At 45.7% G+C, this 13,965-nt stretch overlaps 1 protein-coding gene across 5 annotated transcripts in view; it reads left to right on the top strand.

Moving 5' to 3' along the window:
• The window catches only part of NHEJ1 (non-homologous end joining factor 1), a 117,924-nt gene extending 115,557 nt beyond the window's left edge, over positions 1-2,367 (top strand). For all 5 annotated transcript variants that reach the window (XM_066631554.1, XM_066631527.1, XM_066631565.1 and 2 more), the window contains one exon: positions 1,292-2,367. In XM_066631554.1, coding sequence (XP_066487651.1) covers positions 1,292-1,372 — 81 coding nt within the window. In that variant the 3' untranslated portion in view covers positions 1,373-2,367. The remainder of the gene's footprint in view (positions 1-1,291) is intronic.
• Positions 2,368-13,965: the final 11,598 nt, after the last annotated feature.

Below are 13,965 nucleotides of genomic sequence, written 5' to 3'. Positions count from 1 at the left end.
TTATGGCCCAATGCCCTTCCCCTAAAAGGCAAAAGGCAACTCAGGGAGGGTTGCTTTGGAGAGTCGCAGGTAAACTGTGGCAAGGAAAAGGGACTTTCCAGGACCCTTTGAGCCAGCCAGTTCTTAGGCTTGTGGTGTCAGCAGACTCACTCGCTTCATACCTGCTTGCCTGGCTCCCTCGTTCTCACTCCTCCAAGCTTCTCTGGTCGCCCAGTCAGCATGCAGAGGAGGCAACACGGAGGTAATACTCAATCCTAGGCGTGTCTGCTCAGAAGTAAGCCTCATAATAGTCAATGGGGCTTACTCCCAGGTAAACTGGGATCAGGTTGCAGCCTTTGTCTTGCTCAGGAGCAGGAGCAAGTGACAGCAGGAGGTGCAAAGCAGCCTCGACCAGCCCCTTCGCTGGCTGCCTGCTCCTTTTTCTTCTACTGCGCATGAGGCTCAAAGCAGCCACTTCCCCCATGTGTGCGGCTGCTGCCTGTCTGCTCTGGTCCTGCATGGCACAGCAGTTGAAAACGGCTGGCTTAGAATCTCAGTTGGCTGGGAAGGATAAAAGTGAACACAGAGAACAAGGCTTGATGAAATATGGTCTAGATGGCGTAGGCTGCAGAAGTGAAGAACAATTTGGAAGGGGAGAAGGAGGTAGTTCTTCTAGCAAGACAAAGGGATCTTCCAGGCAAATAGAGTAACATGCCAGTGCAAGGTGAGAGAACAAAGAAGGCTGATAGACCTATTTGCACAGAACAAGGAGAAATTAGCAAGATGGGGAAATAAGGGAACCAAAAGCCAATGTTTGCTCATACTGTATCCAAGCAGGATGGTTGCCACTTCCCTGTAGCTCCAATCCATGCTGCTCCAGTACTGTATAAAGTAGCAAAGTCACACAAGATTTCACAGTTCATAATATGAAGCAGGCATTGGCAGATGAGTGAACTTGAGTAGCTCATCAGTAATATTGTTATATTAGCCAGTAAGTGTCTGTGACATTCATGCAACCCCGTTCCAGACAGCACTCCAAAATGCATTGGCAGAGGAGAGAAGTGTCCTTTATGAGTCAGACATATTGAAGCTGCCTTTATTCCCTGACCAGTATTGCCACATACTGTGGTTTGGTGTGGGTTGCTATTCTCATCCCAGAAAGCCATCATGGCTCTGCCTAGACAGCCAGATGGTCATGATGAAGGTGTCAGTGAGATCCCCTATGCTTCTAACAGTTGGGGTTTTTGGAGTTTTCTCCTGCTGGTGAGTAGTGGTTGATTGACTGGTTCTGATTGTTGCCTATCCTTTCCAGGCACCATCCCCCCAAGCCCAGAAGACTCAGTTGCCTGTCACCAAGACCAAAAGGAAGAAGGCTAAAGGGCTATTTGGCTGATGCGGGTAACACTTTCGCAGAGACAGCCGCAGTGTGGTTGTCTTGAACGCCTCTCCCTTTTCCTGGAACATCTGGAAGAGACCTGAATTCTCACCCTGGAGTACAGCTGTGCCACTCTGCTCATTTTGCCATATTTTAAATGTAACAGTTGGGATGTGTCCCATCCCCACCACAGCCCTAATCATGCTTCATCTTTCTTCCTCCTGTAGCACAGATCTTCATTGGAAGCTTGAAGGCGGTGCATACAAAGTAACAAGCAGGGTTGTGCAGTGGGTGGTGGATAGGCACTATATAGTAGCAGGAATCAAAATGGCAGTAGTGACTAGAACTTCTATGCGTATTTCACCCTTTTAATCTGCACTTCAGTTTGCTGAAATGTGCGTAATAAATACATCAATCATGAGAGTTGACTTCCTAACATGGTGCCTGCTTACACACACACACTACATAATGTGTGCATCAATTGGTTCTTCTGGAATCCTACATTTCTCTCTTCCATTGCACTCTGTTATTGGCAGAAGTATTCTATGTTCTTCAAAGTATGAAATGAAAACTAATTAAAGTAAATCCATTGCAATTAGCATAGGGTTCCCCAAGTGTGAGTCATGAGTCCATGCCATGTGGCATGCTGCTGAAAGGGCCTGTAGAGTGGATCGCCAGTTTGGCACGACCCAGAGGAGGCCTCTGGGGCCTCCCTGGGCACCACCAGGACCAGTGCGTTGGATGAGGTGGGTTGTGGTGTGGTAAACGTTGGGAACCACTGAATTAGCACATTTTATTCTGGACTCATAATGTATAATTTTCTTGTTGCAGATGTTGAGTTTTTGTCACTGATTATGTTCTGTACATATATAAAATTTAGCCTGTGAGATCCAACTTTTCTAAGTCTTTGCTAACCAGAGTGGTGCTGCCCATGTAGCTGAGGGTAAGAAACAGATTCTCCTCTTTGTACAACTCCTCCACAGAGATGTCATTTTGGTGCAGAAAATCCAAATAGTGGTCAAAAATGTAATAAACTAAGCATTTGACTGTTCATTGCTCAGAACAGGCCAATGAGACATCGAGGGGGGGTGACACCCTAGTGACCAAAATTCTGGAAATCGTGGCTTTTAGGAATAATACCATCATGCTATATACTATTGATGCAGAATTTCATCCATTGCTTGTGGGGAAATATTCACTGCATTTATTTTTCTGATCATTATTATTATTCATTCCATGACATGACTATTACTGCCTCTGTCTCACCTACATCACAGGGTTGTTGTGAGGACAAAATAAGGGGAGGAATCATGTACACCAACCTGAGCTGCTTAGAGGAAGGGTGGTATAAAAAGTGAATTAATTAATTAAACAATATAATTAATTGATTAATTAAGTCATATGGGGTGACAAAAATTTATGGGCCACGGGTGTCAAATGACCTAGCTACGCCTCTAAGAGTAAGCTCCTAAACACATACCCCTCATACCTCCTTCCAGAATCGAAAGGCAAAGAAGCCTCAAACAACCAACAGTCTGTAATTCCTGTGGTCAAGAGCAATCATTGTAACTGAAAAACCACATCCTAGGGCAAGAAAGGGAGGAGGCTTCTACAGCAAGTGATGCTAAAACATTACCCATCCCCAGGTCCTGCCTTGCCCACCTTGGCTGTCAGTCAAATATCTGTGCTCTCCTGCTGGGCCACTCCCAAGTGCCACAGAACCATTCACAATGGAATTAGCTGCTCTTATGTTGTGGAACGAAAACATTCCTTCTTTTCCTTCTCTAGCTGATAGCCAGATTGGTGTAGTGGTTCGGGTGTTGAACTCAGAGCTGGAAGATCCAAATCCCTGCTCAACTGTGAAGCTTCTAGGGTGACATTGGGCCAGTCACTAACTTCATCGACCTCACAGGGTTGTGGTGAGAACAAAAGGAAGGAAGGATCTATATACACCATCCTGAGCTCCTTGGAGGAAAGACAGTATAAAAATATGAACAATAAATAAAATTCTACACCAGTGGTTTTCAAACTGTGGGTCACAACCCAGTTTTTGGTGGGTCATGGAGCCAGTGCACCCTGGAAGCCACAAGGCAGTCTGAGCCAAGTCACACCGCAGAATGCCTTGCGGCTTCTGGGTAGCACTGGTGTGCGACCCACTTTGTTGGCTGGATTGCACCCCAGAATGCCTTGCAGCATTGCATTCTGGGGTGTGACCTGAAAGCCACAGGGCATTCAGGGGTGTGAAGGAGCCGTAGCAACTGACAAAGTGAGTTGCCGTGGTAAAAGGTTTGAGAACCACTAATGTGGACAGTACAAGTCCACTGCTAGTTGACAAGTCATCAATATGAAGAACTCAAGAAGCACTTTCAAAGTTCTCAGTTTTCCCAAGATGTTCCATTCATTGCAACAGATTGCATTTTGCCCACTAACTGATCCAACACACTGTACAAAAGTTCAAGCATGCTACAGTCAGATGAACTGATTGTAGAATCTTCAGTCTATTGTTTTATATCACTGTAGGTCTTTTACAATGGTCCTGATTCTGTTGTAAAGTATCTAGAATGAGCCATCATGTATGGAACTGTTGTGGGCACACAACTGACTTCCCATTAGAGGCACAAGTGTCCTGCAGTTTAGGGATGGAGCAGGCTTTTATTCTTACACTTCAGCATGCTGTAAAGAGGGAAACAAAAATGTTCCACCTCTGTGATTGTCACTTGTTGTTTGTGTATAGGCCGGGGGAATGAAAAAGCCTTTGCGTGACCAGGCCCATCTAGCCCCTGAGCCAGGGAAAGAGCTGAGCTGCTGCCATTTATATTTCCTCTGTCAGAAGTCCAGGTGGCACAGCCAGGTTTGGGGAAGGGTGTGAGTAGACCTTGGGCTTTCTTCTGTTATCTAGTATCAATTCCAAACATGCAAGTTCTGCACTGTCAGCCCTTGCCTCTTGAAGTGGGGTGTGGGGATGCAGGTCTGATGTTGAGATTACCAAATCCCAATGGCCACTTTATGTCTCTCCCAGCAGGAGAGACTACCTCCACCTCATCAAACATCCAGAAGTGAGCTCGTATCAAGTGTTAGATACACAGAAGTTAAGAGGTGGACTCTACTCGAGGAGTTGTCCTCACTGTGTTGGCCATGTCTCAGATGGATGCAGCAAGTTTTCTATCTGAACCACTTCCAGAAGGGTAGCAATGGGCAACCCAATTCTATCTAAGCACCTTCTCCCCCACAGTGCAGTCACTCCACTGGAGCATGTGCTGCATCCTGCAAAGTAGAGGGGTCTTATCCAGATAACATTTGTTCCTTTGCCCCAAGGGTGAGCCTCCACTGCCTGAATGGATCTACTTCAGTGTTTCTCGACATTTGACCCCGCTGTATCACTTATTGGAGGTGCCACCAGAATAACTGGTGGTGATGTCATTGCCAATTAATTCCAGATTGGAAGGCCAGGCGCAATGTGACAAACACTGGCAAGAGGCTCAGGACAGACAGGAGGGCTTTTTGGAGCATGCAAAAAGCAAATGTTGGAGCTCTGCCTGCTGAGCTCAGTCTCCTACTGCTGCTTGTCATGTTGCACTGCTGGTCTCGCTGCCAGGCAGCAGAGGTCTGGGGGTCCTACAGGCATCACCTTAAATTCCATTGGTGGTACAAGTACCACTGGTTGAAAAACACTGGTCTACTTGGATCTGCACCAGCAATTTTGCTGGCACATGTCTGAGTGGACCTGGAAAGGCATATTCCGGGTCCCTGACCCAGAGGCCAGGAAGGGGGATAAGATATTGGCATAACTGCAGCCACCAATACCGCATCCTTCCTTGCCTCAACATATGCACTCCCTACCCCAGTGTCCTCCCTTCCCTTCCCTCTCCCATTCTGTTCTGATGAAGTGGGCTGTCATCCATAGGAGCTTTTATGATAATACTTCTTTTTCTTTAAGGTGTCACAAGACTCTTCCTTGGTGGTTCTTCCATTGAAGTGTCTCTCTGAAGATCTTGTTTGGTGTAGGAGCCCACTGGCCTCCTGATGTCAGCTGGAAAGTGAACTGGGTTGATATGTGACCGTCTAGTATACTATGTTCAGGCCAGCCTTCCTATTCTCCAGAGCTGGTGCAAATATTCTCCCAGTTTTGTCTTTTGGATGTGAATCCATTGGTCCAGCCACTTAAATGTACTCACCTGTTCAATCACCTGTCCCAGGTGAGAGAAACTGGAGTTTCTTTCTATCCTCTGCTTTTAAGCTCAGACATCCTAGTCTTTCTGTTTCATAGGCATTGGTTTCCCTTTGTCTTGGAAATTTCTACATGTATTCCTTCAGTAAACCAGTTCCATCTAACCCTTTCCTTAGAACAATTAGATACATGCTTCAGTCTGCTTCAAGGTGAAGGCCAGATGCAGACATTAGCTTAGACTACAAGCAGGCTTTTGCTGATGTGAGCAAATTTATCAGATAGGTTAAATAGGAGGATTTATCAGATAGGAAGGCCACTGCATTAACTTAGCCACAGTTAGCTGGGGTAAACATTTTGGGGGGTCATAGAGGTATTGAGATAGTGACAGATACGGGGAGCCTGAGGGATATCACAACTCATGTTCGCCCTGAAAGACAGAATGACAAAGAGATACCCAAATACCTCTGTTATTATGTCATTACACACCCACTCTGGGTTGTGTGGTTTCCTTGGGAGTTTGATACATTTGAGTGAAGCTGATTGTGGAGAGAGAAGCAACCAGAATCTGTGAAGGGCAGGGTTGGCTCCATTCCTTACCTAGAACAATCAAGAATGAAGCAAAGCAGAGCTGAGAGTTAACTTGTTTCTAAGCATAAGCATTTTTTTAAAGGCACACCAGAGCAGTGTTTCAACTGGAACTGAAGCAAATTTAAGAGGAAAATTCTCATTCAGGTGTTGAATTTCCTTGTGGAAATATTTTAAGTACCATATAAGACAAAGATGTCCTCAGTTTGAGTTCTGTGTTCTAAATCCAGTTTGGGATGAGAGGTGTGGATTTACATTTTTGCTGAGCCTACATCAATGATGATATAAGTTGAGTTTCAGCATGAACATCAGATTTCCCATATATTCTTAGGAAATTCATTGATGGAGTGCTTTGTGCCCTTCCTGGTGAGTGAGAGCCAATTTACTGGGTGAGTGAATGATCTTATGCTTAGTGAGAAGAGACATGGGCAGCGCAATCCTAATGCTGCCCTGAGTTGGCCCAAGTCCCTTGAGCTGGCTCCCGGATATCGCAAATGTGCCATAAAGCACGTTCACAACTACTCAGCAGCAGGCTAGGCCAGTGCACAGATGTGCGCTGGCCTAATGGAGCCAGACCTGTGCCAAGACAGGGTGAGTTTGTCCTGGCCCAGGTGGGCTGGCAAGGGATTGGGAGAGGGTGGTGTAAAGGAAGAACAGAGGTGGAAAGGGGGTGATTTAGGGTGAGGGTGGGTGGCCCAGGGAGCATATCATCTCCACCAGTGCTTTTTTTTGTAAATAAAAAGGTGCAGGAACTCACAACTTGTTAATCTTTTATTTATTTATTTTTAAACCATTTTTTATTGGAGAAATAAAATATTTTTATGTGCTTCCCCCCTAAAGATGAACTTACTTCTGAGTAGACATGCATAGCATTGGGCTGTCAATCTCCACATCCCCTTCCCCCTAGCTATTTTTTCTACACATGGGGAAAAATACTGTACAGGTGCACTTGTAGCGTGTAGTATGTAGTGTGGCACAGAGAGGAAGCAGTGAATGGATTCCGAAAAATGGCTTACATGAGTTCCATGTAGTAAAATTACTCTAAGCAACTGTGGGAGTAAGAACAAAAAAGGAATTCTTACACGAGAGGGGTCCTTAGGTGCACAGAGAAACAGCTACGTTTGCAAACAAGCGATTAAATATGGTTTAATTCAGGTATCAGAATACTCTGTCTTTGGGAAGGCGCTTGGCATGCAATTGTGTGTTCTCTGCTGCCCTGAGCAGCTGCTGTGCATTGCTGGAGAGGAGCTGCAAACGCTGGCTGGCGGAGGGCATGCTTGTGGGGGAAGGACGAGGAGGCTCTCTGGCAAGGCTGGACAGCATGTTGTACACACACAGAATCCCTTTTCACCTGCCCTTAGCATGTGAAAATGGGTGCAGATATATATCTCTGCCAGGATTAAGAGCCCAATCCTAGGTATGTCTACTCTGAAGTAAGTCTTGTTCTAGTCAATGGAACTTACTCCCAGGAAAGTGCCTAGGATTGCAGCCTAAGAGCCCAATCCTATGCATGTCTACTCAGAAGTCCACTTTAGTGAATGGGGCTTACTGTGGATAGGATGGCAGCCTCAGGGCTCAATCCTGTGCCTGTCTACTCAGATGTCAGTCCCATTAGAGGCAGTGGGGCTTCCTCCCAGGAAAGTGTGGAGAGGACTGCAGCCCCAGAACCCCTCCTCTGCCTGTCTACTCAGAAGTCAGTCCCACTAGAGGCAGTGGGGCTTCCTCCCAGGAAAGTGTGGAGAGGACTGCAGCCACAGAGCCCTTCCTCTGCCTGTCTACTCAGGCTGCAAGGCTATGACACTTTCCCGGGAGCAAGCCCCATTGAACACAGTGGAACTTACTTCTGAGTAGACATGCTTGGGCTCTCAGGCTGCAAGGCTATGCACCCTTTCCCAGGAGCAAGCCCCATTGAGCACAATGAGACATACTTCTGAGTAGACATGCCTAGGCTTGTGCTGCAAATTGGCACGGCTGCACCAGCCAGTTTCCTTCCCCTCCTCCTCCGCCAAGCCAGTACCTGGGCGTTCTGTGGGTGCCGCAGCCCTTCTCCCTGGCTGGCTGGCTGTCCGTCCATCCTCATCCTCGGCGTCGGCTCGTGTCCCCCGCGCCCTCCACTGGCTTGGAAGCAGAGCGCGGGGGGAGGGGAGGCGGGCTGGGCTCAGGTGAGAGCTTGGGGATGGGGCAGGAGGGGTCGTTGTGTGGTCAGGCAGGGGCCAGGCACCCGCCCACCCTGCACCCCCCAGCACCCACCCAGCGAATGCCTCTATTTTGCTCCCCCCTCCTGGAATGCCTCCAAAGGGGAGGGGCCCCTGCAAAAAGGTGCCAGAACTCCGTCCCCCTGCGTTCCATTAGGAAAAAAGCCCTGATCTCCACCCCTCAAAGAGTCCCAAGGTATTAGATCTCCATTTCACTAGGTGTGGAACTGCTCTGAGCTGTATTTGATGAATGGAGAATGACTACCAGGGCCAAATGGCCATCATATGTTATTCAGCCAAAGGCAATAATCCTATAAGCCAGTGATTTTCAATCTTTTTTGTCTCATGGCACACTGACAAGGTACTAAAATTGTTAAGGCACACCATTGGTTTTTTCACAACTGACAAGGCACACCATGCTGTTGGTGGGGATTCACATCCCCCAATGGCCCTAGTAATAAATGACCCTCTCCCAAACTCCCGAGGCACACCTGCAGACCATTTGCGGCACACCAGTGTGCCATGGTACAGTGGTTGAAAATGGCTGCTATATGCATTTGCCTGGGAATAAACCTCATTGAACAGAGTGGAATTTACTTTTGAGTAGTCATGCATGGGATTGGCCTGGAAGCCAACTACAAATACCTTATTATGAGGCCTCTTCCTCTAGTCCAGTCTTGTGCCTTGTGTATCCTTCAATCAGAGACAATGAATGAATGAATGAATGAATGAATGAATGGGTAGCTTACTGGTGGAAAAAATCATTGTCTACAAAGATTGTAATCTAGGCAGTGCTGATATCAGCCATGAGAAAGGACTTTCAAGAGTGTTTGGGTGGCACAGGGTTCACATACAGCAACACTGGAAACTGATTTTATGACAGCTGAATGACTTTAAAAAACTGCTCAAAGCAACCAAGACATGTAAGCTTCCTAGAGTTTGGAAGGGATCCAACTTTCTGGTTGGATTCTAGTCTACGTGAGTAACCCCCTAATGATGCATACCTATCAGTGTCACTGTGTGGTATACTAGAAACATGGCTGACTTACCTGCCTGCTGTTTTTGGATCTTATCTGTCTGCTAGTATTAGTATTGCATTTGTTCCAGTCAGTTTCTTCAAAGTGTTTTATTCCTTAGCTATGAGATACATATACAATAGGATTCACTTTTTTAAGAGCTGCAGTTTTGGATTATGACAGAGCAAAATGAAGTTATACTGTTTGACCTTAAAATGAACCTGTAAGAAGTAACTTGGTGATTTTAAGTGTATTATTTGGAATGTTTAAAAAATGCAAAGAATTCTTTGTTAATTTAAAAACGTCCGCCCTGCCTTTCCAGTTTCAAGATGATGCTTAAAGAAGCTAACATTAATAATAAACTAGGAGAAACAAACCATGTAACAATTTATCAAGACCAAAAACTGCAGATAAACCATCAACCAAGGGGAAACCAGTAGCAACAAATTCAGGCAGCAGACAGACCAAAGCTTAATGAAACAACAGAATTTTCAGCTAGTGGTTAAAGACTGGTAAGGATGGGGCCAAAGGAATACACTGAGTCAGGGAGTTCTACAACCTGGGTGTCAATACAAAAAAGGCCCTTTCATGTATACCCACCAACCACAGCTCAGAAGGTAGCAGGAAAGAAACACCTGATCTAATGTGTATTTCCAGCATGGGTTTGGCTTTTTGGGTCAGATCTGGGTGATTGTGGTGGGACAAGGAGTTCTAGGCTAGAGGAGAAAGCTTGCTTTGAACTTTCCAAATCTTTGGCAGTTGTGACAATGTATGAAATCAAACTGTAGTGCTTCATGTTTCACTGTGATCAAGGAGTGATGTGTTAAGAGGGATCCTCATCACAGCACAAGGACACAAAGATGCTGGGATCCCTCTCAGCGTTGGAACCCTCCAGGTGCTCAGTCCAGATTTAGCATGTTTGTTTAGACCAGGGGTGCTCAATAGGTGGATCGCGATCTACCGGTAGATCGCGAGGCAAAATGAGTAGATCGCGGAGCCCTGTCTCTCCAAACTGTTAATATGTCAGTTTCGTCTAGTGACTAGACGAAACTGACATATTTAGCTGACACTAAACTGAAACTGACACTTTAGCTGCTCTTCAGGCATGCAGCAACAAACTGATGAAACTGACTAGACTCCAGCAGGGGCTCCATACATTAAAGGTGATGTCTGTCAGACGCTTCCTTCCCCCCGGTAGATCTCCGGGCCTTGCTGGGTTTCAAAGTAGTTCTCGAGCCAAAAAAGTGTGAGCACCCCTGGTTTAGACTAATGATCAACCTCCTTGCAACAACTACAAATCCTAGAGATCCTGCAGTTGGGCAAATATGAAAGCATTACTGTTCTTGGGTGAAGGCTGCAATCCGAACCACACTTTCCTGAGAATAAGCCCCATTGAACAAAATAGGACTTATTTCTGAGTAGACCTCTTTAGGCTTGTGCCCTAAATGATGCACGGGACAAAGGAAGTATGGTTTCCTCCCAGTTCTGAGGATTCACAGCAATGTGTATAGGATCCAGCTGCAGTTCTTCAGACTGAGCACAGTCATGCATTTAAAAAGAGGTGGTAGGTGCAAGCAAACCTATCCCACCCCTAACTGCAGTGCCTTGCCATTTCATGTACTTTTTGCTTCTTTTGAAAAATATATTATTTAAGCATTTCACCTTTCCAGTTCTGGAGCATACATCTGCCCTGTTTGTTGTTTGTTTGTTTTTAAAGGTGAAAAAATGAGTGCCCCCATCCATTGCATGAGAATACGGTATTGCTCTACTGGTAATGATTTGTGTTTACTGTGAGAGAGACACTAAATGGGATGGTGGTAGATTGCTTTGAAAGATGCCTTAGTTATGTTCAGCGAAAAGGACAATCTCCTCTTCAAAAATCAGACTGGAGAGAAATTCAGGATACCTGAACACAATTTCACTAAACATGCTCCTTGAGAAAAGTGTAGAACATATTCCTGTCCATGAAAAAAAAGTGTGAATTTAGAAATGTGTTCCTGAAGGATGCTTACAGAAGTTGCCTCTTTCTCCCACAACTCCAGCTGTTACAGAGCTATGATTCCACTCACTTTAGATAGGCTATTTATAGTGTCAGGGTGTGTCCAGCCTGGCAGGGTTGTTTTTCCCCCCCTTCTTCATAATCTCTTACTGAAAATTGTGCAATGAGTTGGCACAAGGTCTGCTCTGCATCCTATGATTGATTGTTATTCATCACAACTTGGTTTTTTTAAAGGATCTGGACAGAAGTTTTACACTTTCCCTCTTCGTGACCATTAATCTTTCATTGTCAAATCCTTTAAAAAAAACTTTCATAGTGAGTTTACACCCTGACTTCTATTCATCTTAACAATGTCTTCATGTTGTCTGCTAATTATTCTAACCCAGTTCATAGTGCTAATTCAATTCACAAACATTTTACAGAGTCAAATGGATTGAAGTACGTATGGATGCAATCGCACAATTTGTATTTAGCAAAAAACCAAAACCCCCAAACCCAAGTCTACAATTTCAGGAAAAGGAAGCATAGCACCAAGGAGAAACGTGCAAAGATTAGTACAGAGTCAGCAAGGGACAAAAGTGAAATGAAATGCTGGTCTGGTTGCAGCTCAAGGCTGGAGACAAACCATCTTTTCTCCCTCGAGTTGGAAACAGTCTGAAAGAGGGATCACTACTTGTGTGTGTTCATTCATTCCACCATGACCCTTGGTCAAATATGTTTGGCAGGTTTTTATCTTATCATAACCTACAAAACCTGTTTGACCAGTGGGGCAAAAAAATATGTTTGCACACCAGAGACAGTGAAGCCTCTCAAACCACTTTCAACTCTTTTAAAGACTATTGTCTGGCTCCAGCCTGAGCATGTCCTCCAGAGGCTGTGATTTCAAGCTAGCATCAGGCAGGCGACAGGCAGAATGGGCGTGTGCTGCGTCTGCAGAACATGTTCCCTGACCACTACATGGCCCTGCCCAAGTGGCGCAGCCCAGCTGAGCATCTGTGTTTGCCATTAAAGGCCCATCATCTACAAAAGGCACAGTGGTTTCGAGAGACCCAGTTTGATTCATTCCTGTTTGGAGGCTGCTCCTGGCTCTTGTCGCCCACCTATGCACTGGATGTTTCCTACAAGGAAACTGGTTGCAAGTCTCACAGTTCAGGGCCCAGCACCAGCCACCACAATTGGGACCTGTTGTGTGGGGATAGCAACAAGGAACCTTCTCAGCAGCCTGGGCAGCTGAGAAAGGATACAAAAGAAGCACAGCACTGACTGCTGTTAGATTTTATATTTTCTACAGATATTTTTTCTTATATTATTTTTTCTTTGTCCCAGTAGCCCTAGGTGCATCCTGAAATCAGTGGCTGACAGGTAGTGAGGCTCATCAAATCCAGTCTGTTATTCTTCCTATGTTTTGTTTTAAGACGATGCCTCTAAGTTCTTGCAACACAACTGGCTTCCCCACCGCCTTTTTTGTGTGTGGCTTCGTGTCTGGCCTGGGGAAGAGTTCTGGAGAACTCAGAAGCTTGTGGCTCACAACTGAGTGTCATTTAGGCTGGTTCCAATAAAGGTACTACCAGACTACGGTGGCTTTGAGATTATGGCTAGGATGTTCATAATTTGTTTTGTTAAATAGTTAAAGCTCTGTGCTACTGAGTGATAATGTGATCCTGAGCCAGATATGAAAGCTATGACAGTCGCTACAGGTGAAGGGATAGCAGGGCTGGGTGCAACAGGAGGAAGAAAGGCTTCTGCAAGCCAATGGTAGTGTGAGCAGTGGAAGAAGAGGAAAGCAGGATGGAATGGCCAACTCCTCCTCCTCCTCCTCCTCCTCGTACTAGTCAAGTGCATATTTAAATTAAATCAATTAGTAGTATTTGCCTTTCCAGCAAGTCCATGGAAGAGACCACTATTGTTCCCATTTTACAGCTGGAAAACTGAGGATGAGCTATGACATCTTGATCAAGACTGCACAATCAGTCCTGCTGGTACTACAACCAAGTTCACCAAATTCCCATTCCAGTTACTATATATGACACTGGGGTGTTGCATGTAATCATGCAAAGGGGTGTTGCTGTCTGTCCAGGTATGGCAGGTCATGGTGGATTTGCTCAGATCTCCAGCAGCAGCACGAATGAGTCATGTGTCAGGTCCATGGGCATAAAAAAAAGACTCCCCATTTGCAGGACTACAAGAGAGCTCCTTTAAAGAGCTTGGCTTCTGTCTCTTTATTTAATGCACCTAAGCAGCCTGAACAGGGAACTGAGGTGAGCCTGCCTCTACTCCCCCAAATTGGTGTCACTGGGGGGGGCGCGGGACATGGGGGTTGACACCACTACTGGTCAGAATTTTTAAAATCTTGGTATTTTTCCGGAATACAATGAAATAAACTGTGTTGAAATATATCTGTTCTATCAAAGGTTATAGCCAAAAAACCAATAGGGCAGGGCAAAGTTACATCACCATGCCCACTGCCCATTGTGTTGCCCCGTCCACTGCATGGGAAGAAATCCATCATAGGGCTCACATGCTGCCCTCTTGCACTGGGTGACGCAAAAGCTAGTGACGCCACTGCTCCCCCAAATAAGCTTTGGCACAATCCAAATCATGCATCTTCCTGACCAGGAGACTGTCCACAATGAGTTGCCCAAACATTA

This window comes from Tiliqua scincoides, chromosome 1, assembly GCF_035046505.1.
Source record: "Tiliqua scincoides isolate rTilSci1 chromosome 1, rTilSci1.hap2, whole genome shotgun sequence".
Classification (NCBI taxonomy): domain Eukaryota; kingdom Metazoa; phylum Chordata; class Lepidosauria; order Squamata; family Scincidae; genus Tiliqua; species Tiliqua scincoides.
Note: the sequence above shows the minus strand (reverse complement) of the source record. Positions and strands in the feature narration are given on the sequence as shown.